This window comes from Manis javanica, chromosome 6 (genome assembly GCF_040802235.1).
Source record: "Manis javanica isolate MJ-LG chromosome 6, MJ_LKY, whole genome shotgun sequence".
NCBI lineage: Eukaryota > Metazoa > Chordata > Mammalia > Pholidota > Manidae > Manis > Manis javanica.
Genome location: NC_133161.1, coordinates 97,391,648 through 97,419,072, shown reverse-complemented (window position 1 = coordinate 97,419,072; position 27,425 = coordinate 97,391,648). Strand labels below are relative to the sequence as shown.

At 40.5% G+C, this 27,425-nt stretch overlaps 1 protein-coding gene across 3 annotated transcripts in view; it reads right to left on the bottom strand.

The window, feature by feature from the left end:
• The window catches only part of BLVRA (biliverdin reductase A), a 74,596-nt gene that overhangs the window by 35,171 nt on the left and 12,000 nt on the right, over positions 1-27,425 (bottom strand). The window contains exons 3-6 of one of the 3 annotated variants that reach the window (XM_037003139.2): positions 25,321-25,446; positions 10,617-10,738; positions 8,122-8,241; positions 6,709-6,806 (exon numbers count right to left, since the gene is read on the bottom strand). In XM_037003139.2, the coding sequence (XP_036859034.1) occupies positions 6,709-6,806; positions 8,122-8,241; positions 10,617-10,738; positions 25,321-25,356 (376 nt within the window). In that variant the 5' untranslated portion in view covers positions 25,357-25,446. Of the gene's footprint in view, positions 1-6,708; positions 6,807-8,121; positions 8,242-10,616; positions 10,739-25,320; positions 25,459-27,425 lie in introns of those variants that run through there. The other 2 variants (XM_073239111.1, XM_017657463.3) reach the window with 2 other exon arrangements.

Below are 27,425 nucleotides of genomic sequence, written 5' to 3'. Positions count from 1 at the left end.
AACCTAACCAAGGAAGTGAAAGACTTATACTCTGAAAACTACAAGTCACTCTTAAGAGAAATTAAAGGGGACACTAACAGATGGAAACTCATCCCATGCTCATGGCTAGGAAGAATTAATATCGTCAAAATGGCCATCCTGCCGAAAGCAATATACAAATTTGATGCAATCCCTCTCAAATTACCAGCAACATTCTTCAATGAATTGGAACAAATAATTCAAAAATTCATATGGAAACACCAAAGACCCCGAATAGCCAAAGCAATCCTGAAAAAGAAGAATAAAGTAGGGGGGATCTCACTCCCCAACTTCAAGCTCTACTACAAAGCCATAGTAATCAAGACAATTTGGTACTGGCACAAGAACAGAGCCACAGACCAGTGGAACAGATTAGAGACCCCAGAAATTAACCCAAACATATATGGTCAATTAATATTTGATAAAGGAGCCATGGACATACAATGGCAAAATGACAGTCTCTTCAACAGATGGTGCTGGCAAAACTGGACAGCTACATGTAGGAGAATGAAACTGGACCATTGTCTAACCCCATATACAAAGGTAAACTCAAAATGGATCAAAGACCTGAATGTAAGTCACGAAACCATTAAACTCTTGGAAAAAAACATAGGCAAAAACCTCTTAGACATAAACATGAGTGATCTCTTCTTGAACATATCTCCCCGGGCAAGGAAAACAACAGCAAAAATGAGCAAGTGGGACTACATTAAGCTGAAAAGCTTCTGTACAGCGAAAGACACCATCAATAGAACAAAAAGGAACCCTACAGTATGGGAGAATATATTTGAAAATGACAGATCTGATAAAGGCTTGACGTCCAGAATATATAAAGAGCTCACACGCCTCAACAAACAAAAAACAAATAACCCAATTAAAAAATGGGCAGAGGAACTGAACAGACAGTTCTCCAAAAAAGAAATACAGATGGCCAAGAGACACATGAAAAGATGCTCCACATCGCTAATTATCAGAGAAATGCAAATTAAAACTACAATGAGGTATCACCTCACACCAGTAAGGATAGCTGCCATCCAAAAGACAAACAACAACAAATGTTGGCGAGGCTGTGAAGAAAGGGGAACCCTCCTACACTGCTGGTGGGAATGTAAATTAGTTCAACCATTGTGGAAAGCAGTATGGAGGTGCATCAAAATGCTCAAAACAGACCTACCATTTGACCCAGGAATTCCACTCCTAGGAATTTACCCTAAGAACGCAGCAATCAAGTTTGAGAAAGACAGATGCACTCCTATGTTTATCGCAGCACTATTTACAATAGCCAAGAATTGGAAGCAACCTAAATGTCCATCTGTAGATGAATGGATAAAGAAGATGTGGTACATATACACAATGGAATACTACTCAGCCATAAGAAGTGGAAAAATCCAACCATTTGCAGCAACATGGATGGAGCTGGAGAGTATTATGCTCAGTGAAATAAGCCAAGCGGAGAAAGAGAAATACCAAATGATTTCACTCATCTGAGGAGTATAGGAACAAAGGAAAAACTGAAGGAACAAAACAGCAGCAGAATTACAGAACCCAAAAATGGACTAACAGGTACCAAAGGGAAAGGAACTGGGGAGGATGGGTGGGCAGGGAGGGATAAGGGGGGGGAAGAAGAAGGGGGGTATTAAGATTAGCATGCATGGGGGGGAGGGAGATAGGGGAGGGTGGGCTGCACAACACAGAGAGGACAAGTAGTGACTCTACAACATTTTGCTAAGCTGATGGACAGTAACCGTAATGTGGTTGTTAGGGGGGACCTGATATAGGGGAGAGCATAGTAAACATAGTATTCTTCAGGTAAGTGTAGATTAAAAATTTAAAAAAAAAAAAAGAAAGAAAGAAAGAAAAGGGGGATTACTCCTTAACAGGATAAAACTATTGGTAAATCAAGGATCAACGCATGCTTTAAATATCCTTAATGTTGATCACTTAAAGGGTGTCAGATGATCAGCTATGGAGGTACTCTTTTCTGATAATATTCCTTTCTCTTAATTAAAAAAAAAAAAAAAAAGCAGTTACTGTGTGCTGACCTCCAATGAGTTCTGCACAGTGGTATAGAGGGCATGTCAAAGTGTGGGCAAAGGGTCTGTTTGTTTCTACGCAGAAGATCAAGGCCTAGCTTGGATACCCAGAAAATGAACTAAGATACGATATGAGGAGGAGCTTCCGGCATCAGCACTCTCTGGAGGACTCGTGCCGGGGGATGATCATCAAAAAGCCTCCACAGGGATCCGGACGATGCTGCGGTTGTGGCTGCATCCAGCCCACCATCTCCTGGACTTGCCATAAGAAGGAGGAGGGAGATGTCTAGGCTGGCATGTGCATACAGTGAGACAACGAATTTGACTGGATCTGTACTGTTGGAACTCAACCAGGAGTTGGGAGGGGTGCAAGTTGTAGCACCCCAAAATCTCATGACTATAGACTATCTATGGTTAAAAGAACATATGGGATGTGAACAGATCCCAGAAATGGGCTGCTTTAATTTGTCTGATGGTTCAAGTACAGTTGGAAAATATCCATCATATCATAGATAAATTTTCACAAATGCCTAGGGTGCCTAAATGGTTTTCTTGGCTTCACTGGAGATGGCTGGTAATTATAGATTTGCTTTGTTTATGTCACCGTATTCCTATTATGTTAATATGTGTGTGCAAATTAGTTAGTAGTTTAAAACCTATACATACTTAAGGTACTATACAAGAAGATATGTCAAAGAAATAATCAATCCTCCCAAGTTTCCTTCATATGCTACATCTATAGCTTTTCTTCTTCCTTCCTAATTACAAACTTTAAATAGAATTCGTGCCTCATATCGAATTTACCGAGTATCATAATTCCTCCAGGTGGTAAAGATACCTCGAGACAAGTGCTGGGCATAGAAGCCACAGGGCATAAATCTGCAAAGAAGTAAAAAGCTAACCTTTGCAAACAATATGGCTTCTCTCTCACTTACCAACTTTACATTTCCCTGTATGGCCCCGGAAGATGACTGGTTAGCCAGAGACGGGTAAGATTCCTCAAGGGAGGAACAACCTAAGACAGGCACAGTCGCAGGGGGGCCATCAGGTGAGAATTTGGGGATCAACAGAGGTGAGGCTCAGAACCTCACCCCCCCTGCTTTGAGAGAAATCTTCTGCATCCGTGGATGTCTTGCTGCCCTTGTCTAGCCTGGATTAATACTTAGTCCATAGGCACACACCTGATCATCTGATCATCTACATTTGCCTTCTTACAGCACTAAACTATGTTTTCTACCTTTATCTTGCATCTACCTACCACTTCAGCATTTTATTAAAAATAAAAATAATAATAATAATAGGAGAAATGTGGGATCAACATATAAATCAAGTACAAAAATCAAATGAATATTCATATTTGACCTGATGGTTTATAGGTCATATTGCATGATCAAAACCGAAAGTTTCTGTGATGACTGCCCTTGTACTGTTCACCATGTAAGAATTTATTCACTCTGTAAGAATTCGTTCACCATGTAAGAACTTGTTCGTTATGCTTCAGAAGATTGGAGACTGACGAGAATTAGGCTTGAGATGGATTAATGATTGTACATTGAGCATTGACCCCCCTATACTGAATTTTATTGTTGTTAACAACCATTTGATCAATAAATATGAGAGATGCCCTCTCAAAAAAAAAAAAAAAAAAAAAAAAAAAAACAACCACTTCTCCCAGTCATTATAGACTGGCTTTGTGTGGGGGAAAACCTTTACCAAACAGCCACGCTAGAAATTTTGGGGGTCTCGCAAATCTTTTCTGGGGATGTGTCTTCTCTGAGCTTGTGTGTGTAATTTCCAAGTTGAAGGCATTTACCCCTGTTCTCAAAAGGCTGTAGTATCTTGCTTCCCCTGATGTCTGCAGTACTGTAGCATCTCTGATGCTGTAACAAGCCACAGCACTTGCCTTGTTCTTTGAGGACCCTGACCTGGTATCTCAAGTGTACTACCATTTCCTTTAGCACTCCACATCAGAATAAACAGAAACCAGTCTCTCAAGCAGCCCCCTGAAAAACAAGAATGTGGAACACATAGTCCACTCTTCTTTTTCCCTCTAAACAAGAAGCTAAGAGTTGGGAGCTTTCTCTTCATCACACAATGCTGTGCTAGGGAAGGGAGGGTTATGGTGAGCAAATACAATGAATTTTCTTACCCACTTTAGGAAAACTCTTCTTGGCTTTGTTCATACCTGGCATACCGCAACCACTTATCTCATTTCTGGAGTTCTCACAAAGGCAATTTGGTCTAATGTTGTTAATTCAGTGTCCCATGCAGTCCTGGAGCTTCCTTTTCCACCATCTTACTGTCATTATGCCCAAATTATAGATAACTTTTGCCATCCAAAATAATATAGCACTTAGAGTATGCCAAGTTAAATAAGATTATTACTTCTTGGGCTACAATATAAATGCTATAGTTAAATTTTCCATTTATTTTTTGTAGGTAAATTAATGCTGCTAGTTGTGAACATTTGGTGATGTGGATTCCCAAAGGGCAGGGTATTTGCACCTTTGGGATGCATGTATTTGCATCTTTTTATTATCCCTAATATCAAGCACAATATCTCATACAAAATAACCACCATGTAAAAGCTGCTTAGTGAATGTTGCCATCTGAGTTATGAAAAGTTGCCTAGAGAACAAAGATCACTTTCATTGTTAAGGACTTTTTTCTTTTTTAAAGCTGTTCATGGTCAATACACATCCACCTAGGTTCTGCTTGCTTAAGGAGCTAATACCAAGGCTCCATACCATAATAACACTGATCCTTAATATTATTTTTCTCATTTAAAAAAAAATTTAGCTAAGTCCCTATTTTATTCAGATGTCCTTCATTTTTAACTAATGTTCTTTCTCTGTTTCAGGATGTCACATTACATTTAGTCGTCATGTCTCCTTCAATTCTTCTTGGGTTGGAAAGTTTCTCAAACTTTCCTTGTTTCTTAATGATCTTGATAGTTCAGAAGAGTATTGGTCAGGTAATCTGTAGAATGCTCCTCAACTGTAATTTTTCTGATGGTTTTCTCATGATTAGACTGGGGTTATGATTGGAGAAGGAAAACTACAGAGGTAATGGGCCATTCTCATCACATCATGTCAAGGATACATGATATTAACATGACTTATCACTGTTGATGTTGCCTGATAACCTGACTGAGTAGTGCTTGTCTGGTTTCTCTAGTGGAAAGTTACTCTTATTTTTTGAAAGGAAATCACTATGTGCAGGACATTATCTTTCTGAAGAAGCTTAGCCTGTTATCTTGCAGAGGTTCCACATTCTAGTTTGCTTAACTTATTAGTGTCATTTAATTTGTTCCCTTAATCCTATATTTCCTGTAAAGTTTTGTTATATGTTTGGTGCTGTGTACATCACACTAGATGGCTCAAGGTGTCAGATGGACCCATATTAGCAATCATTTGGTTAAGATAGTAATAGCGGAGCTCTTCATTGTAAAAGTACATCTTTTTCTTTGCAATTAGTGAGAAATCTAAAAGGCATAGTTTAGAATCTCATTCTCTGTCCATGGACATCTGTGCCAGGAGAAATAATATACAAAGGTGATGGCCCAAAGCCCCCTTATCTTCTTGCTTATTACTTCAGTAGTCATTCATCCACTTGTTCATTCAACAAACATCTACTGAAGGTCTACTAAGTTCTGAGCAGTGTTTAGCTACTGGGACTATAAGGGGCAAGATGGGCTTTGTCTTCCAGAAGTACAGCCCAGTGCTAGGGAAAGGCAATCAAGAGTTTCAATGAAGTGCAATCAGTCAATCAGTCTACATTGGTAATAAGCACAAGGTGCTTTCTTTGGTGATTTTCATCATAAATGTTTACCATACTTTGTTCATATATTAAAGATTTTCAATAGCAAATGTTGAAACAGAGAGTTTGTAATTTAAACTTCATTTGATAGCTCCTTTAATCCATAAACATTCTTGTTAATTCTAGTTGTCTCCATAGAGGGACTTGCCCAGTTACTGCAAAAACAGAAATCTCTGGAGGGCAGCATGGCCTAGAGGAACAAATGTAGACTTCAGAGTCTAAAAGGATTGAACTCAAATACCCATTTCCCATTTAATAGCCCTGTTGACTAGCTGGCACAAATTAGTTAACTTTTCTGAGTGATGGATTTCTATACATAAGCTAGAGAAAATACATACCTCCAAGGGTTTCTAGGAAAATTAAGCAAAATAACATACAAAGCACTTGGCAGAGTCCCCAAGTTCCTGGCATATAGTAAATATTTAATAAATAGTATTCCTGTTGAGAAACATCAAAATCTACAAAGTATGCATATAAGACAATTGCTCTGATAAGGCCATTTCTCCATTAGCAATATAAATACCACAAGACTAAAACTAATACCATGGCACTATTATAGGTAGAAGCTAGTTCATATTTTTCATTAGAGCAAAGGAAGCTGATAAGCCTTGAACAAAGTTTACAAATTCCCATCCACCTCTCCACTCTGTTGGCCCTTTCTACACACCCCTTCTGTGTGCCTGCAGTATGGAAGTAGTTAGGAGGTTCCAAGTCTATAGGACCAATAATATATCTGACACTGGGTTAAGTTTTAAAGGCATAAAGATGGTACCACTGAAACTATAGAGGTACAAACTCTTAGGAAGAAGGTCTGTGCTCCAGACAGAACATACATCACCTTTCTGCTCAGCCAGCTCCCACAGCTCCTGAGCTGCTGCCCAAGACAGTGTCATGGGGTATTCCACAAGGACGTGCTTGCCAGCATTAAGGAACTGCCTTTGGAAAAAAAAAGATAAATACAGAGCAACACACTACACATAAGCTTCACTAAAATACACTTCATGACAGGTAACAGAGTATTATAAATGCACAAATCTCTGTGTATATACATGTCATGAAGGAATACAGGTGAGAGTTAGGGCCAGAGGATGAGGAGGATGAATTGTACCTCACATTATTTTCTACTAAGGGAGTAAAAGGTATAAGAGAATGACTTTCTAGTTACGTATTAATTTGAACATTCAGCCATCATCTACTCATACATTCACTATTTACTGTTTTACCAGTTACTCTGGAGGAGAAATAAGGACATGTGAACAAGTATGATTATAGCCATAAATAAAGACCACAAACCCCTAGGTAGCCAGCTCTGCCTGAGGCAGTCTGAAAAGATTTCACTAATGACATCTGAACCTTGGTCTTGAAGTATGAACAGGTATTTTCCAGAGACAACATCCAGGAAGAGGGTGCTTCATTTTGAGCAGCACACGCAGGGGCCTGGGTGTTGTATGGTGCACTGTCCATGTGCATAGTGGTATGAATCTCAGCATGGCAGGGAAATGGGCTACTAGGCAACAAAGTCATAAAAGTGGCTGGGAGCCTGACTGTGAAGAACTAGAATGCTATGCTCAGAAACTTGGGTTTTAGTCTCTAGATACTCTGAGATACAGTTATAAGCTGAGACTGTGCTGTTAGCTGCCAGGTTGTACATGGGGCTCCTCCTTCCAGGCTTAGTCCCACCAAATGCTTGAAGGTTTCTAGGCTTTGCAGTCAAAGGAGGGGCAGGGTGACACATCACTTCTCTTCCTCTGCGAATAATGTCATCTCCACCCTTTGATGCCACCACTACTTCCTTGGTCACTTATCTCATGGCAACACCACTTCACAATGATGTTGGAAGCACAAAGGATAAAAAGTTGGAAGCTAAGTCACACTTAGAAAGAATGATGTACAAGGCTCAGAAAAATTGCTGGCTTTGTATCCTAAGTTATATGATGAGAAGAGGGAAGCCATGTCCAAACTACTTTCAGTACGTTCTTTAGAAAGAAACAAAACATTTTAATTCGTAACATTTCTAATGTTTTAACTTAGGTGTACTAAATAGAAACTAGTTTTAGTTTTCATTTCCTCAGACATTTATTACCAATAGTGAGGGTTTTTAACATTTTGAGAACAATTTTTAAAGGTCATAGAGCCACTGTAATTTTCCCATTGGTTATTAAGACCCCTTAGCAAGATTCCAGTCTGCTCAGCCATTTTTACAGTCCCACATGACTGTGCAAGGAGAGGACCGCCTGCACTGAAAACCCACCTGATATAGTTCTCATGGCTGGAGCTTTCACTGCAGATATAAGCAACCTCAACCTCTTGGCTGGAAAGAGCTTCTTCTAAAGATATCTGCTGAACTCCATCAATGCTCTTGAGCTCTCGTCTATTTGAGAAAAACAGAAAAATGGCACTGAAACAAAGGTAGAATATCAAATAAATGAGCCCATCCTTCCCCTCTCCTCCCAATAATGTCCTGATAATCAGCTTTTAGAAATAAAGAAACCAATGTCTTCCCTCCCACTTTCAGGGCATTTTTCACCATGAGAAAAACATGCCTCAGGGTAGAAGTCAGGGGACTTGGCATAGAGCGCTCACATGACTGCTAACAGCCTGCATGACGTGGTCATCTCTGAATTACTTCATCTCTAAAATAAAGAGAACTGATCTCCTTTTATCTCCTGAGAAGTGATCTCTACAGTCACTGCTCGCTGAAGACACTTGGCCAACCACTAGGATGACTGAACCTCATCTAAGTCCAATACACTGACACCTCTGAAATACAAAGTGCTTATGTCTTCAAGCTCCTTCACATACATCAAGCCAGCACGGGCTCATGACGATCAAGTAGAAGGTGGACCTCCCTGCCTCCTTTACAGCTGAGCTGACAAAGCAGGGGCTGCCATGTCTAACTAAAAGCAGAGGCAGGACAGGAGCCCTAAACCTTGTGTCTCTTACAGAATAAGAAGGAACTCCTGCTTTAGAAGAGAGCCCTGGCCATCTGCACACTGCCCCACCAGGCAGCAGTCCTCCACCAGTGGCTGTCACAGAGGAACTTGGGACAGCCAGCAGAAGGCTCTCGACCCACTCAGGACTCCCTTGTCCAGCACCCACAGGACAATTGGGGAAGTTTGGCTGCCAGAAAGTATTATGGTGGGTTTCTTCTATGGGGGCCACCAATCACCTTGCTCAACTTTACCAATACCTATTGCTGCCTACTGTGTGCTGGGCACTACAGGGAAGACCGTGGAGAATGGATTAATTGTCCTCAGCTTCCAATGAGCTCATAGTCTGCTGGAGGGAAGAGGAGTCACATAACCTACACATAAGAAATAAGAACACAAGGAATGTTGTGCTGGAGGCACAGGAGGTGATTCAAGGAAAGGAAGGATCATCCAGTTTAGAGTTTCAGAAAAGGCTTTCTGGGGAGGTGGAAGGACTTAGCAGGCAGCTCATGAGAGCAGGGTGTGAAAAGTGGAACAGTGGGATAATAATGGCAGGGCAGCAGTAAAGCAGGGGTTGTGAGCCGGCCATCGTCTAACACGGCCAGGGTAATTTAGGGACTTCCCACTGCCTCAGGCATGCCAGCCAGCCAGCAGAGAGCTGGCTCTTAAGGAGGCTTCAGCCTTGGGCCTGAGTGTTACGCACAGGAGGCAGGAGGGGTGCAATGGGAGTTACAGTGCTGTTAATACTCTTGACCTCCCATTTGTATGCAGCTCCTTAGAATCTCACTGGGAGGGGAAGACTGACCAAGGGCAGATTCACAGCACTTCTGCTTCTCCCTAGTGCCCCAAAGTCTGCTTTAAACCCTTAAGGGAAGGGCCAGATTTTGAGACAAACTGGAAGAAAGTAGGTCCCATGAATTAAAATATGAAAAAACTTCTCCATGGACATCACAATGGTTGCTTATGGTTTGTGTTAAGTAATTATTTGATTTCTCTAAAGCACTAGAAAGTAGAGCGGTGCCTAACTCACTCGCTGTCACATCTTTTCAGCCAACACAGCACCTACCCGTAGGTCACAGTATTGGTAAGTGCTGTTTTGAAGCACTGGCTTAGTGAGTGGTGTGTCTGTGAGGAAGCGGTGAAAGGTGGGGGGTGGGGGAGCTGAGCATGAGCATGGGGCGGGGAAGAAGAAATACGGTGCTAAGTTAGATTTTGGCTGAGTTATAGGAAATAAATAAACCTTAAAGAAAAATGGGGTTCAAAATTATCAAAAGGAGAAGAACATGAGATTTAAAAGAATGGACTTTGGAATCAAATAGACTTACATTCAAATCCAGCTCTTAGACCTTCCAGCTGTGATGTACAGGAAAATTACTTAACTTCTCTGTGGCTCAGCTTCTTTGTCTGTAAGTGGGGTTGCTAATGATATCTATGTCGAAAAGTTAGTAAGGCTGTTGTAAAGCCCGGGGTCAGTGCACGGGACGGTAACTGTTATGGTAACTGATGTAACTGGTGCACATCTCCAGCCTCCTTTCAGGCCAGCCCACCTGTGTCTGCCGTGCCCCTTCTGTAACTATCAGGCCTTGTGCTCATCTTCCCAGCCTTCGTCTACACAGTCCCCTCTAGGCTAACAGACTGCACATCCAGTTCCCAGATGTATCGGAACCTGAGCTCTTGTAGGGCTGACCCCAAGCACAGGTCTCTGGACTGACCCCAGAGCTGTCTCTCCTGGGCCTGGAGCATCTCTGGGTCTGAGGCTTAATCCATCTCATTGAGCTTCACATGAACTACAAACCACAAGGCAAACACGAGCAACCTGGACACGAAGCCAATCAGGTTCAGGAACGCTGAGGAAGCATGTGGGTTCCGCAAGTCCCTCATCCGCACAGAGCCAGCTCTGCCAAGGCCAACCACCACCACGCCGAACCTCCTCTCGGGCTGAAACACAAGGGCCACGGTGGGGCTTACAAACAGTCCAGGATCGAGTGCAGAAAAGCAAAACAAAGACATGTTAGCAGGACCAGTCAGGGGCCAGCCAACCCGACACACACACCAAGCCCGTGGCACAGGAGCCGCAGGGCACTCTCTGACGTGAGGGCTGGAGAGAAGCCCACTCCATCCAGAGAGTATTTCTGCAGGTGCTCTGACCCATGTCAGCCCAGGCTCCTCGCATTTGGCTCCCCACTTCTACCACCACCTCTCCAGGGACGAACTGCCTCTGCAAGCCTTACCAGCCCATGGTCTACATACACTCCCTGAATCCTTTCTCTAAGGGACATGAAAATCTGATACAGCTGCGAGTAAGTCAGAGGCAACAGCTGCTCAGTGAGACGCTGGCAAAATGTGAGCTGTCACCTTACTCAGACTCCCTGCCGGGGCTTTCCAAGTTCCAACCAATTTCCCTCCCACTCCACTGTGGTAGCTGACTTATTATTTAGGTGTACTGCTGGCAGCTGTATTCAAATAATATCGTAATGAAGAACTCAAGTGGAACTTTTGAAGTTTATACAGCAATTCAATATAACCCAAACTGATAAAATCATCTGTATACATTCCTTAAACCCAGTTCTTGCATGTCTGTGAGTACAGAAACATGAACATCATCTCAGACCCATGCCTTTCCTTCACCTCAGATACCCGGCTGTAACCGTCTCCCAGCAATTCTGCCCCTCTCCTTGAATCCACTGCCCTAGTCTTGGCCCAAGACTTCTTTGCCTCCTGCAAAAACACCACTGGTCTTGCTGTTTCTCCTACAGCCTCCCCAAGCTGTCCACATCCCTGCCAAAAGCAGCTGCACAAGATGAAAACTGAATGAGTCCCTTCTCTGAGCAAAGCCCTTCATTTTCCCAGCTGTTACAAACTGAGTGTTTCCCAAACTTCACTTGGTGGGAATAACATCCTCCAGTAAGATGGCCTTTGCAAGGTATTTAGGACATGAGGGACTCTCATGAATAGGATTAGCACAGTCATGAGAGAGGGTGCTGAGCGTGCTTCCTCCCCCCGCTCTCTGCCCATGTGGGCCAGCAGCCTGCAGCCCAGAAGAGCTCTCACCAACCTGGCCATGCCGGCAGCCTGTCTGGGACTTCCAGCCTCCAGAACTGTGAGAAACAAACTTCTGTTGTTCAAGCCACCCAGTCTGTGGGACGTTATTACAGCAGCTCAAACTGACTAAGACACCAACTAAAGAAAGAAAACTGTCCAAGTCCCAGTTCTTTTTTTCAAAATATCAAGTCACTATGCTGTATACCTGAAACCAATATGCTATGTGTCAATTATACCTCAATTAAAAAACACTTGAACATGAAAAAAAAAGCCCCTCCAGCCCCTTGGCACTCATGGAACAAACATGACCACTTTCATTCTCCACCCCTGCCCACCCATCCAAGCATATTTCCCTCACTCTCTCCCATCTCAGTAAATGTCATACCATCCACTCAGTTGCTCAGGTCCTTAAACTTGTAGATACCCTTGACTTTTTTCTTTCTCCCACACCCAATTCATCACCAAATAACCCACAAGCGTTCTATCTACCTCTGTCTATCTTCAATGCTGCCTTCCTGATTTCCCGTCCAATGCCTTGGACTATTTAGAAGCTTTATCACTGGTTCCCCTGCTTTACCTCTTGTCCTATTCTGTCTATTCTTCAAATGTTCTTTAAACTAATCATAATCAGATGATGTTACCTTCCTCCCCTCCCTCGCCACCTTACAACTCTCCAGAAGCACTCATCATACTCAGAATAAAACCCAAAACACTTGCCGTGGCCTACAAAGGCTTTCATGGTCTGGCCCCTGCCTTTCTCTCTTAGCTTGTCTTCAACCCGCACTGGCCTTCTCCCTGCTTTTTTAGCATGCCACAGTCATTTGCACCTCGGGCCTTTGCACTCATGGTTAACTGTGAACAGTGTCAAGCTCTGGGGATGTATTGTGGGCAGACCCTACTCTTACCGATCTCTTGAAGAGGGAAGTGAGCAAACAAGCCAAACAAGCAAGATAGTACACACTGTGAGGATAAATACAGTGGCGTAAAGGGATGGAGAATGATGGGAAGGGTGCCTCAAGTTTGATAGGGTGGTGAGGGAAGGCTTCTCTAAGAAGGCAGCTTTGAGTGCAGACCCAAATAAACTGAGGGGGTGAACCACACAGGTATCTGGGGAAGAGGTAGGAGCTCTTTCAAACAGTCCAAGGTAGGCACATAGCTGCAGGGCTTGGATGGTAGCTACGTCATAAAACAGGCAACAAAGTCTTGTAATTAAGTATGAGTGTCTTCACCAAAGACTTCTTTACCAAACATATAAGGCCTTCTACCGCTGGCTCCAGCCTGCTTCCCCAGCACTGTGTTCACGTCACTTCTCCTACTGTGCAGTCCTAGGCTCTGACCTTCCTAATAACCTGAAAGTATGCAGAATATGCACAACTGTTTGCTACCTCTAAGTCTTTGCAAATCCTGTTCCCCTGAAACTGCTCCCTACTGCCCACAGGTGGACACCTACAAAGACTTCAAGAGTCAGGCATCTGATACTCTGTGAAGCCCTTCCTGATGTTATCAGTTTCTTTCTTTCCTTTTTTTTTTTGGCATCTAATAAAATTCACCCATTTTAATGTACAGTTCTATGAGTTTTGACCAATGTATACTAATGTAACTACCACAATCAAAATACAGAATGGTTCTATCACCTTCCTCCAAAATTACCTGTGCCCCTTTGTAGTCAAACCCTCCTCCAGCCCCAGGCAACCACTGGTTTGTTTACCATCCCAACAGTTCTGCCTTTTTCAAAATGTCATATAAACAAAGTCATTTGATATGCAGCCTTTGAGTCTGGCTTAACTTAGCACAATGCATTTTTCAACTATGCTATTGCATGTATCAGAATTTTTTTCTTTTTTTTACTGAGTAATAGTAGTCCACTGTATGCATACACTGGTTTATCCATTCAGCAATGAAGAAGACTTCTGATGCTCCCAGTTAGAATGAATTCATAATTCATTCAAAAATGAATAAAGCTGCTGTAGATAGCCATATACTAGTTTTTGTGTAAACACAGTTCTTATTTAACCTGGGGAAATACCTGGGAATGAGACTCCTGGGTCATACAGCAAGTTTAGGTTCAACTTTATGACAAATGGCAAAATTGTTTTCCAGGTATACCTTAGAATGGCTTATACTGTACTGTTTTGCATTCCCACCACTGACATATGAGAGTTTCGGTGGTTCTGCATTCTCACTAACAGCTGCTATTAATCAGACTTTTCTCTTTTTTATTTTAGCCACTATAGTAGGTGTGTTGTGGAATCTCTCTGTGGTTTCTCTGTACATTGCCATAATGACTAGCAATGTTGTGCGCTGCCTCACATATTCAATGGCCATCTGTATGTCTTCACTGGTCAAGTGTCCTTACCTTTGTGACTTTTTAATCAGGTTGCTTTCTTATTGTTGATTTAGAGGAGTTTGTTATACATTTTTTATACAATTCATTTTTCAGATATGTAATTTTCAAACTTGTCTGTAGGTTGTCTTTTCATTTTCTTGAGATTGTCTTTCGAGAAGCAAAAGGTCTTGATTTTAATGAAGTCCAAACTTATCAAAAAATTTTAATGGGTCATTCCTCTGGCTTAACCTAATGTCACAGAAATTTTCTCCTGTTTTCTTTTAGCAGATTTATAGTTTAAAGTTTATAGTGTTAGATTACTTTATGTATAATTCATCACTTAATAATTTATGTTTTGATTTGAATTTATTTTTGTATATGGCATAAGGTATGGCTCAAGGTTCCTTTTTTTACTTTTGCAAGCAGAGGGGCAGCATCCAGAATGTACAGTCATTCCAGTCTGTCAACTGCCTACCATGAGGCAGTGGTATGCCAGACCTGCATACGACCCCTTAGTGAAGTAGGCAGTAATAAAAGACCAAGCTTAAGGCACTATTGAGGATTTTCATTTCACTGACATCTTTACCTGAACCTTCCTCAACCTCACTGTCAAGAGCATCATCCATAAAATGATCCACTTCTTCAAGTTTTAGATAATTTGTTTCCCATCATTGTTAACCTTGGCAATATTATAGAGAGTCTATGCTGACCTCCTCCTTGCCTAACAGGAAATATTCAACTTGCTACATAAACAGCAGCATGGCTTCCATTACCATGATACATGACAAAAGGACAAAAATAAATACATTAAAAGAAATATACAATGTTGAGAACTGTAGCTCATTAGTATGAGTATATCCAATCTAACCAGTCTCCACGGACATCTTCATTAGCACTGGATTTACCCTGTGCATTCATTTAAACATTCTCATTCATGGGTAATTTTCTTTGACCACTAGGTTTGTATCTGGTGGGGATTACTCTCCAGGAACATATACCAAATTTAGAGGCTCTGAAGCAGCAGGCTGGGCTGGGTTGGTATCTAATGTGGTGAAACTGTAGCTTGATATTGCACATAATAGCACATTACATCAATGAGCATACATATATTTGCCACTGCAGCATCTGCAGTGGGCTAAAAGCAGAATACACTGGGAGTCTAGGTGGAAAAGCTTGCCCAAGAAACTGTCTATATTTCTTTGCATTATATGTGGTGGAGGATGGGAGCGTCTGATCTTGATTATTTTGAACTAGAGCCAATGCTTCATGAGTTTCTCTCTTGGTGCTGGGTTTTGGAGAACTGAGAGGCATTCATTAAGTACACAAATGATACACCATATGACACTCATCTTGTTTTCTGATAATGTCTTCTGGCTACAAATGATCAGACTCTGCCCAAAAAACCCTGATCTTTTGTCAAATTTCCCATGGTTCAGGAAATCAGGACCTGGATCAGCTGGGTCCTCTGCTCAGCATCTCACAAGACTGCAGTCAAGAGCTGACCAGGTTATATCCTCCTCTACAAGCTCAGCTTTCTCTTCCAAGTTCATGTAGTTGCCAGCAGAATTCAGTTCCTTACAGTTGTAGGACAAAGGCCCTCAGTTCCAAGAATCCAGCTGCAGTTCCCTGACAAATGTCTCTATCCATAGGCAGTTCACATCATCCCAACATGCTTCTTCAATCCAGCATAATTTCTCTCTGTGGAGAGTCTAACTATAGACTCTATTTATTTAATAGGAATAGTTGGAATATATGTACACTGAGGTTGCCCAATTCTTTTTAAAAGACATCTTAGGTAGTTGGAGTCTTTCAAGTAATATGCTCATTTCATCTAAATTGTTGAATTCCTAGCCATAAAGATATTCATACTATTCTGTCATTATCCTCTTAATGTTTGTAGAATCTGTAGTGATGTGTTCTCTCTTACTTCTGATGTTGATAACTTATATCTTCTTTTTCTCCTGAGCAGCCTGGCTAGAGGTTTATCAGTTCTAATAATCTCAAAAAAATACTTTTGCTTTTTCATGGATTTTCTTGTTTCTTCGGTTGCACCGATTTCTGCTCTTATCCTGCTTATTTTGGATTTAATAGGCTTTTTTTTTAGTTTCTGAAGGTTGGAGCTTGAGTTATTGATTTGAAACCTCTCTCTTTTCATATATAAGCATTTAGTGCCATAAATTTCCTTGTAAGTGATGACCACGCTTTAGCTTCATCCCACAAACTGTGGAACGGCACACATTCACTTTCATTCAGTTAACAAAATGTCTAGCTTTCATTTTCATTCGGTCAACAAAATGTCTAATTTCCCTTCTGATTAATTTTTTGGTCAATGGCTTATTTAGAAATGTGTTGTTTAGATTCCAACTCTCTAGGGAATTCTCAGACATTTTCCTATTACAGATTTTTCATTTAATTCCATTGCAGTCAGAAAACATCCTTTAAATGACTTGAATCCTTTAAAGTTTTTCAAAACAAGTTTTATGATCCAGAATAGGGTCTATCTTAGTAAATGCTTTGGGAAAGAATATATATCCTAGTGCTGTTGGGTAGATGTTTCCCAAGTCTGTTAGGTTGAGTTGGTTGACAGTGTTGTTCAAGTCTTCTGCATCCTTACCGATTTTGTCTGCTTATTCTATCAGTTACTGAGGGGTACTAAACTTAATTGTAGATTTGTGTATTTCTCTCTTCAGTTATCAGTTTTTGATTCATGCATTTCGAAGCTCTATCATAAGATACATTAAGGTTTACAATATGTCTTATCAATTAACTGACTGCTTTATTATTCTGAAATGACTACTTTTATTCCCATATTTTTTACCCTGAAATTTATTTTGTCTTATATTAACAATCCACTCCCATTTTACACTGATTAGTATTAGCTCAGTACATTTTCTTTAACCTTTAACTTTTACCCTATGTATTTTCATGTCTAAAATGAGTTTCTTGTAAGCAGCATATAATCAGGTCTTGCTTTTTTACTGCCTTTCAGTGAAGTGTTCACATTATTTACATTGTGATCACCAGTATGATTGAGTTTCAGTCCACCATCTTTTTGCTTGTCTTCTACTTATCTAATTTCTTCTTTAGATTATTTCTTATGATTCCATTGCATCTCATTATTGGCTCTTAACTGTAACTTTTTTTCAGTGTCATTTTAAGGCTTTTATATTACATATATTTTACTTATCACAACTGGTACTTATCACAATGGTAATATTATACCATTTCACAAATAAGACTCTTAGAACAGCACACTTCCATCTCCTGCTTCCCGGATTTTGTACTGTAGTTACACACGTTAATTCTATATTAGTTATAAACCCCACAAGGTTTCCGTCTGGAAAAGAGGAACCATTTCATGTGTTCTAAGCATAAAGTTCAACACAGGGAATTAGAGGCTCATATAACCCCTGCAACCACTGGGAAACTAAAGCCAGAGAAGCCATCACTGGCCACCTCCCTGCTGTACTTCTCAAGAGCTTGTCTGGAAGCCAAGATGTCTGGAAAGTGTCCACAGTCGCTCTCAGCCTGTAGCTCAGGGGAAACTGATTCACAGGAGCCTGACACCCTGCTGCTGCTAAACCCCACCCCAGCTTTAGCTCTCACCCAATGTGAGAGCTGCAGTTGTATCCTGTGAATGTCTCTCTTTCTTCAGCCTTCCAAGTCTCCTGAGTATACCTCTAACTGGCCAATGTCACATGTGAGAGAGAATTCTGGGAAATTTAGTTCCTAGCTCCTCTTCCTTGGATTACAGGTCAGCGAGGGAAAGAGTGGCCACAATACCCAACTGACAATAGGGAACTTAGCTGAGTTAGTACCTTTTGGGTCACATGTCTAGTTTTTATTTTTACTTCTTGAAGGTCTCACATACCAAAAAGAAGTAAGACAGTCACTAGAGAAATCTTTACAGCCAAACACATATACCTGGTCAAACATTTGTTTCTTAACCAAGAGAAAGAGACACATATCTCCTTATATGGCATTCCTAAGATTAACTACTGAATTCCTATATTCCAGATAACAACCAGGAATATAAGTTTCTATTAGCTTCCAAAGAGCCACAAGGCTAAGAAATAGCTCCACTATCTGTAATAGGCCACACTGTTTTTTTAACTCCAGTAGTTACTGATACACACAAACCTGCATATACAATCTGGCTTGCATGGGAAAAGACTGAATGACCAAGCACTTTATGGTTTGGTTTAGACAGTGTTCTTTTGCAAAACTGACACAGGGATATGAGCAAAAATATTGATATCTTTTTTTAATTTTTAATTTCACTTTTATTTTGATATCATTAATCTACAATTACATGAGGAACATTACGTTTACTAGACTCCCCCCAACAAGTCCCCCCACATACCCCATTACAGTCTCTGTCCATAAGCACAGTAAGATGCTATAGAGTTACTACTTGTCTTCTCTGTGTTGTACAACCCTCCCTGTGCCTCCCCCTTCATTATACATGCTAATCATAATGCCCCCTTTCTTTCTTTATTCCCCCTCCTTATCCCTCCCTTCCCACCCATCCTCCCCAGTCCCTTTCTCTTTGGTAACTGTTAGTCCATTCTTGGGTTCTGTGAGTCTGCTGCTGTTTTGCTCTTTCAGTTTTTTCTTTGTTCTTATACTCCACAGATGAGTGAAATCATTTGATATTTGTCTTTCTCCACCTGGCTTATTTCACTGAGCATAATACCCTCTAGCTCCATCCATATTGTTGTTAATGGTAGGATTTGTTTTCTTCCTATGGCTGAATAATATTCCATTGTGTATATGTACCACATCTTCTTTATCTATTCATCTACTGATGGACACTTAGGTTGCTTCCAATTCTTGGCTATTGTAAATAGTGCTATGATAAACATAGGGGTGCATATGTCTTTTTCAAACTGCCCTGCTGCATTCTTAGGGTAAATTCCTAAAAGTGGAATTCTTGGGTCAAATGGTATTTCTATTTTGAGCTTTTTGAGGAACCTCCATACTGCTTTCCACAATGGTTGAACTAATTTACATTCCCACCAGCAGTGTAGGAGGGTTCTCCTTTCTCCACAACCTCACCAACATATGTTGTTGTTTGTGTTTTAGATGGTGGCGATCCTTACTGGTGTGAGGTGATATCTCATTGTGGTTTTAATTTTCATTTCTCTGATAACTAGAGGTGTGGAGCATCTTTTCATGTGTCTGTTGGCCATCTGAATTTCTTCTTTGGAGAACTGTCTGTTCAGCTCCTCTGCACATTTTGGAATTGGATTATTTGCTTTTTGTTTGTTGAGGAGCGTGAGCTCTTTATATATTTTGGATGTCAAGCCTTTATAGGATCTGTCATTTACGAAAATATTCTCCCATACTGTAGGGTACCTTTTTGTTCTATTGATGGTGTCCTTTGCTGTACAGAAGCTTTTCAGCTTGATACAGTCCCACTTGTTCATTTTTGCTTTTGTTCCCCTTGCCCAGGGATATGTTCATTAAGAAGTTGTTCACGTTTATGTCCAAGAGATTTTTGTCTATGTTTTTTTGTAAGAGTTTTATGGTTTCATGACTTACATTCAGGTCTTTGATCCATTTCAAATTTACTTTTGTGTACAGGCTTAGACAATGATCCAGTTTCATTCTCTTACATGTAGCTGTCCAGTTTTCCCAACACCAGCTGTTGAAGAGGCTGTCATTTCCCCACTGTATGTCCATGGCTCCTTTATCATATATTAATTGACCATATATGTTTGGGTTAATATCTGGACTCTCTATCCTGTTCCACTGGTCTGTGGGTCTGTTCTTGTGCCACTACCAAATTGTCTTGATTACTGTGGCTTTGTAGTAGAGTTTGAAGTTGGGAAGCAAGATCTCCCCTGCTTTATTCTTCCTTCTCAGGATTGCTTTGGCTATTTGGGGTCTTTGGTGGTTCCATATAAATTTTAAAACTATTTGTTCCAGTTCATTGAAGAATGCTGTTGGTATTTTGATAGGGTTTGCATTGAATCTGTAGATTGTTTTAGGCATGATGGCCATTTTGACAATATTAAAAAATATTGATATCTTTATAGCTGAGTTGACTCTTCATATTACATGAGGCCTCTAAAAGGTATGTTTTGAAAGAAAACTGAAAACCAGAGAGATGAGGATTTCTGGTTTCAGATTCCATATTTCAGGAGCTTACCAGTTGCCATTCCATCCAAAAAAGTAAAAAGCTAACCACTCTAAAAAAAATCAGGGCCTCTTCTAGGATCCTTCGGAGAGGTGATGACACAAGGCAAACCACTGTCCTCAAGACTGGACAGACAGACAGAGTAACAACTTAATGGAGCAGAGACTAGTGAGTAGGAACCATGGCAGGAACCAGTGCTACAGGAGGAAAGCCTGAATTGTAACTGATCAATTGCTGGAGGCTCAGGGTGGACAACTCTAAGAGTTAAAAACTCCACGGGGACCTACCTCAATTTTGTGAGATTTAACTCCAGGAACTTTACCAGGTTCCCATAGTAAATACTGGAGAAATAGCCCTTTATGCTTCCAGCAAGAGGGAAAAAGAACTATTTTCAAACAAGCCAGAGTTAACAAGGCCTGAACTCAGGGTAAACTAGTTAACCTACTAGGGTATTATCAGAGCCTAATCTAAGGGAAGGGAAATGCCCAACTCTAAGCCATGCTAGCATCTTCTCCCACATAATGGAAGAGGAAAATAAAGAAACATCTGCAATATTCACAATCCAGAGGCACAGGCTCACTAAAAGACTGAGACCTAATCACTATAATAAGACTATAGGACTATAGGATGCTTCACCTCTCCCCACACCTCACCACCACATTACTAAAGGCCTATTTATAGCAGTTCCTTTTACCTGGTACATCACGTCTGGCTATTAAGAAAAAATGAGAAGATATACCAAAAGACAAAGAAAAAACGTAATCTGAAGAGAAAGAGCAAACATCAATCAGACATGGCAGGGGTGTTGGAATTATCAGACTTGGAATTTTAAAAATTATGATTATTATGCTAAGGGCTCTAATGGATAAAGTAGACATCATGTAAGACCAGATAGGCAATGTAAGCAGAGAGATGGAAATCTTAAGAAAGCATGAAAAAAAGTGCCGGAGATCAGAAACGTAACAGAGATGAAGAATGCCTTTTATGGGCTTATTAGTAGAGTGGACTCAGCTGGGAAAGAGTCTCCAAGCTTGAGAATGTCTCAATAGTAACCTCCAAAACAGAAGAGCAAAGAGAACAAAGGCTGAAGGGGGCAGAGACAGAAAGCAAGGACTGTCAGGTAACTACAAAAGGTGTTAACATCTGTGTAACAGGAATATTAGAAAGAGAAGAGAGAGAGAAAAGAAAAAATATTTGAAAAAATAATAATTGAGAATTTCCCCAAATTAACATCAGACACCAATTCACAGATCCAGGAAGCTCAGAGAACACCATGAAGGACAAATGCTACACACACCAAAAACACTTACATAAACCATTAAATTACAGAGAATCAAAGATAACGGAAAACATCCTAAGAGAGGCAGAGGGAAAAACAACTTTAAAAAAGTTAAGAATTATTACATCCTACTTCTCTGCAGAAACCATAAAATGCAAGCACAGAGTGGAGTGAAATATGTAACATGTTAAGAGATAAAAACTACTAACCTAGAATTCTCTACCCTGTGAAATGATCCTTCCATAGAAAAGGAGAAACAGTGTTCAGACAAACAGAAATTGAGGGAACTTGCTGCCAACAGGCTGCCTTGCAAGAAATCTTAAAAGAAGTTACTTAGAAAAAAGGAAAATAAGATGGTAAAAAGGAAAATAATAAAATAAATAATAAACTCAGGTTTACATAAAGAAAGGAAGAGCATTAAAGAAGGATTAAGTGAAAGCAATATAAAAACTTTATTTTTCTTACTCTTAACTGATCTAACCAGTAATTCATTCAAAATAATACAAATGAAGTATTTGTTATATAAGATGTATGTAGACATCTTATGTATTTATACACTTATGTATGCTTTTATATACATGAAATGAATGACAGCAATGACACAAAGCACCAGATGAAGGAATAGGATGATTTCATTATTTTAAGGTACTCACACCTTGTAAGTGGTACAGTTTTACTTGAAAACTGACTTGGATTAGCTATAAATGCATACTATGATCTATATGGCAACCACTAAAAAAAGTTTAAAGAATATAATCAATATGCTAGCAAAGGGGAGAAAGTGAAAGCATATAAAATGCTCAGTTAAAACCACAAAAGACAGGAAAGAGTGGAAGACAAAAACAAAGGAACAAAGAACAAGAACAACAAATAGAAAACAGTAACAAATATTAATCCAACTATATCAATAATCATTTTGAACACTGAGGTCTAAATGCATCAGGTAGAAGACAGATCATAAAAGTGAATTCAAAACCAAGACCCAATTATATGTCATCTACAAGAAACCCACTTTAAATATAAAGACACACACAAAGAAAGTAGGAGTAGCTAGATTAATTTCAAGAAGGGCATTACATAATAATAATGGGATCCAAGAAGACATAATAATCCTCAACATGTATGAGCCTAACAACACAGCATCAAATTATATGATGCAAAGAGAAATTTATAAATCTACTACCACAGTTACGTAACACAGAAAAACTCAATTAACCTCTGGGTTTAAAATTCAACACTAACATTAACATGAAAATGAACTCAAGTAGCCCACAAAAACTTTGTAACCACCACAGTGGCAGTTTCTCTTTGTTATCCCTATTTTCTGAATCTCATGGTCAGAGATAAGGCAGAAAGTTGATTTTAGGGAACCCAGGCCATCCGGTCCTAAGGATGAAGCAATAAGGAAAACAAAAAGCAATGGAATTGATCCAATAAAGTCTGTTTAGATCCTTGCAAGTTGCTCTTTCATGTGTCTGTGAACACCACAGTTTCTCTCCCATGATATCCCCTTTAAAAGCCCTAACTGCATGTGCTTCAGGCGGACAGTGGTTCTTTAAGGTACAAGACTGCCGCTCTCTCATTTGCTGTCAAATTAATAAACTATTCTTTCCCTTTCCTCAAAACCTTGTCATTGTGCATATAACGTAGGAGGAGGCACGGGGAAGGCAGTATAGCACAGAGAAGACAAGTAGTGATTCTACAGCATTTTACTATGCTGATGGACAATGACTGTAATGGGGTATGTGGGGGGACTTAATAATGCGGGGAATCTAGTAACCACAATGTTGCTCATGTGACTGTATATTAATGATACCAAAATAAAAATAAAAATAAAAAAAACCTTGTCATTGTGTTTTGTGACTTGACTTTGGTACCAAGGACCAGTTGGTGGTTAACAGCTGGAGCCTTTAAACACACCTCTATCAGAAATGGACAAACCCAGACAGCAGAAAATCAGTAAAGTCAGAGCTAAACTCAATAATACCATCAATCAAAGGGATATAACTGACATCTCTAGACTACTTCATCTAACAACAGCAGAATACACATGCTTCTCAAGCTCACATGAAACATGAACCCACACAGACCACAGTTTGGGCCATAAAACATCTTTAAGAATTTAAAAGAACTGAAATTATACCATATTTGTGATCACAATGGAATTAAACTATAAATCCATAACAGAAAAATAACTGGGAAACCCCAAAACATTGAGATTAAACAAATCAAAGAGATAGCTAAACTGTTCTGTAGAGATGGCTAAAACTTTGGGGCTGGGAACCAGCAAAAGGTAGAGGCAAGGGGAAGAGAGATGATCAGAAAGGAGAAAGTGCATGCAGGTTATGAAGCTGAAACCAGTAATATGCAGAGGAGGAAGCCAGTAGGACATGCCCAGTGGAGGGATCTGCAATGATTTCTAGAAACCGGGGTATCAAAAATTCCATTTTCAGTTGTTTGCTGTGCTCTGCTGCCTTGGACCTTTGGTAAAACGCCACTATATACACATAGGAACAGAGACACTTTCAACAGCAGAAAAGGGACAAACATAAGGGACAGTGAAGTGACACTCAAAAACTTTAAATTCAGGGCCAAATCACAGTCACAGAGTGAGCTTGCTCTTTTTGGATGGAAAGTGGTGTTTGGAGCTTCAGATCTGATCATGGATTTGGAGAAAGTTGGGATTATGAGAACATTCTCTGCCAACTTAGAAAAAAAATGTTTTGAGATGAAGAGGGTAGAATAAATTATAAAAACTGTTGTAGAAGAACTTCAAGGAGTGAGGCATGAGGGTATAGGTGCTGAACCACCAGACTGGAAGAGGGAAAGGAGATTCCAAACAGGAATGACAATGCAATGTTTTTCATGCACTGTTTACAAGAAACAAAAAGTCTGACGACACATTGGTTGGCATGGGAAAACAAGCATATTCATACATGAAGGAGAGAAAAGCAGGCAAACTTTATAGAACAACTTGGAAATATGTATTATGTAAATATTCTTTGCTCCAGTAAATCCATTTCTAAGGATGTATCCTATTGATATACATAAGTGAAATGACTAATTTTGTTGCAGCCTTGCTTACAATAGTGAAAGATCAAACATAATATATATGTTGTTAATATTATGCTGGTTTTATAAATTTGGTATAGCCCAGAAATGGAATATTACACAGCTATAAAAAAAGAACAAGGAAGCTATATATCTAAGGAACTGATCTCCAAGATACATTACATTGTTGGAGAATAAAGGCAAAATACAAATCAGTGTAAGTTGTGTGCTACTGATCATGTAAAAATATAAGGGTGGCAGATGAAGAAAAAAAAATATTTGTTGTATATATTAAGAGTCCCTCTGAAAGGAGAGCTAAGAAAGCAGTAATATCAGTTGCTTAGGAGCATGAGAAACAGTAGCTGGCAGGGAACAGGACTTCTCAGGGTAAATTTTCTTTTCTAAATCATTTAAAGATTTGAATCATGTGAATATTAGTTTTCCAAAATACAAACACTAAAGGTAGGTGTCAATATCCAAAGGATGTTCCAAGCAGATGAGAACTCCACAGCTTGTATAGTCCCTGGCTTACCCCCATCGCTCTGGGGCTCTCTCTGCTGTACCCAGCATCCTCTGCTGCCCCACCTTCGGGGCCCTCTGCCCGTGATCATGCCCTGCCCAGTACCCCCAAATCATCTGACTCCTCATACCTGCAGGTGACAACTGCTGCTTCCACTCACCTTTCCAGCCCAGTGTAATCTGCTTTTCACTACCATGCCTTTCTGCTTCACCACAGGTCATATCAGACCTCATGGCCAAATTCAAGGGATTTTCCTCAGTTGCATTCTCCTGGACCTGAGACATATCTGAAATGTAAACTTTAAATTTGGATCTTCTTTAATTTTAATCTTAAATTCACTCCTTCCTTGTTCTCTCACCTCACACCAAGCTTTTCTTTTCATACTGCACCATTTTCCTTCTTCACTCTGCCCCCCAGACATGCATATTTCTGAATACTCAAACCTTATCCCTATGTTCTCTCTTTTCCACATTCCCAAAGTTGGGAACCCCTCATTCTTAAGGTTTCCCTGACCACCTTTATGCTTAAGACTCCAACATCTTGAGCTATGAGCCGTCCTCTTCTCCAAGCTGCAGTTGCAGGAAGAAATGCAAACTGGGAATATCCACCTGCCCACCTCACGCTGCCCTGGATTCCAATCATCTGCCTCCCCTGACTGGCTTTGCTTGGGACTTCTGGGCAAAGGCTAGCGGCTCTGTAAATTCTATCAGACACCCACTTGAAATGCTTGCAATCCTGTGAGTCATTCACACATTTAACAAACATCCTCTGAGACCAAAGGGCTTAATGCAGCTAAAAATCTTTCTTCACCCTTTCCCTCCAGCCAGCCTCTGACACAGCAAGTTTTCCTTTAAAATTTGTCATATGATTTCCTTCCTCCACATTTTCACTGACCCACCCAAGCTCTGGATAACATTATAAGATTACGAAATGGTTTCTGAATCAACCTGTCATTTAGTTAACTGACATTTAGTGAGCACAAATTATGGATGAGGCATCATGTCAGATGCTGGGGGGAAACTAAAGTGAACAAGGCACACAGACTCCAAGTCAGGGAATGGTAAGTAACAAAAAAAGAAAGGAGGAAGGAAGTGAAGGGCAATAGGAATTCTCAAAGGGAGGTACAACTTTCAGAGAGAAAGCACTGAGAAAACTTTTCATGGAGCAGAAATGACTTTTGACAGTGACCTGGAGAGAGGTAAAAATGCAGAAATTACCTGCAGAGAATTCTTTCAAGAAGCCTCCCTTTGAAAGGAGTTAGAAAAGATTACAGTAGCTTGACCAGATATCATGTGTTGTTTTGTCCTGATGAAAGTAAAAACTAAAGCATTTTGAAGTATTCATGAGAAAGAACGGAAAGAAATGAGGTTAAAAGGCAGCTGGTAAAGGAGATAACAACCAGGGAGGCAGTGCAAGGTCTGAACAGGCAACAGAGTTTGTAGTTCCATATGGAGAGGGGTACATTTTTACCAGAAACATCTTGGACTGGATGCAACTGGTCCTTTTCCAACATCCATTTCCCTTTCTTCTTCCTATGTCCAGCCCAGGAGTAGAGCGGGATGCTGCTCCAGGAAGGGCCTACTTAGTCTAAGCCAACTGGAAAAATCCAGGCTCCTCTAATACGGTAATTGATCCAGAAATGGGCATGTGACCCGATTCTGGCCAATAAGACCTAAAGAGGCATTTGATGTTGCTGCAAAAAAAAGAGTATTCCCCTCATGTGGGAGAGCTGCAGAAAGCCATCTTTCTCCTGCTCAAAGTGAATGAGGAAGCATATAACCCTAACTGCTGCGGACAGTCATCCTAGAGCCATAAGAGGAACTATCCACAAGATAACGCAACACTTTGATGGACAACAGAGAGATGAAAAGATCCTGGGTCCTCGAGGAGACCACTGAGCCACCAGATCAGGCAACCCTGAAGCGTGCTCTCCATCTGGACTTTCAGGATAAAGAACACTTTAAGTTGGGTTTTCCTATACTCGAAGCCTGGAGCTCTCTCACCGACAAACATCCTTCCACTGTGACAAGAGGAACAAGAAATGTGAGAGGCAGGAATTGAGACAGATGATATCTGATGGTTCCAATTTTTCTATGTAAAGTAAAAGGTGATCCAGATGCTAAGAGTGAGGTGAGGCTGGGCCCTGGTTGTTCAGGGCATAGGAAGGAGAGCTGCCCGGGCCATGCAGAGGGCCTGGCAGGCAGCACTGAGCACCCATATGAGGGTTTGCCAGATGCACGTAAGCCTGAAACTGAGCCATTCACC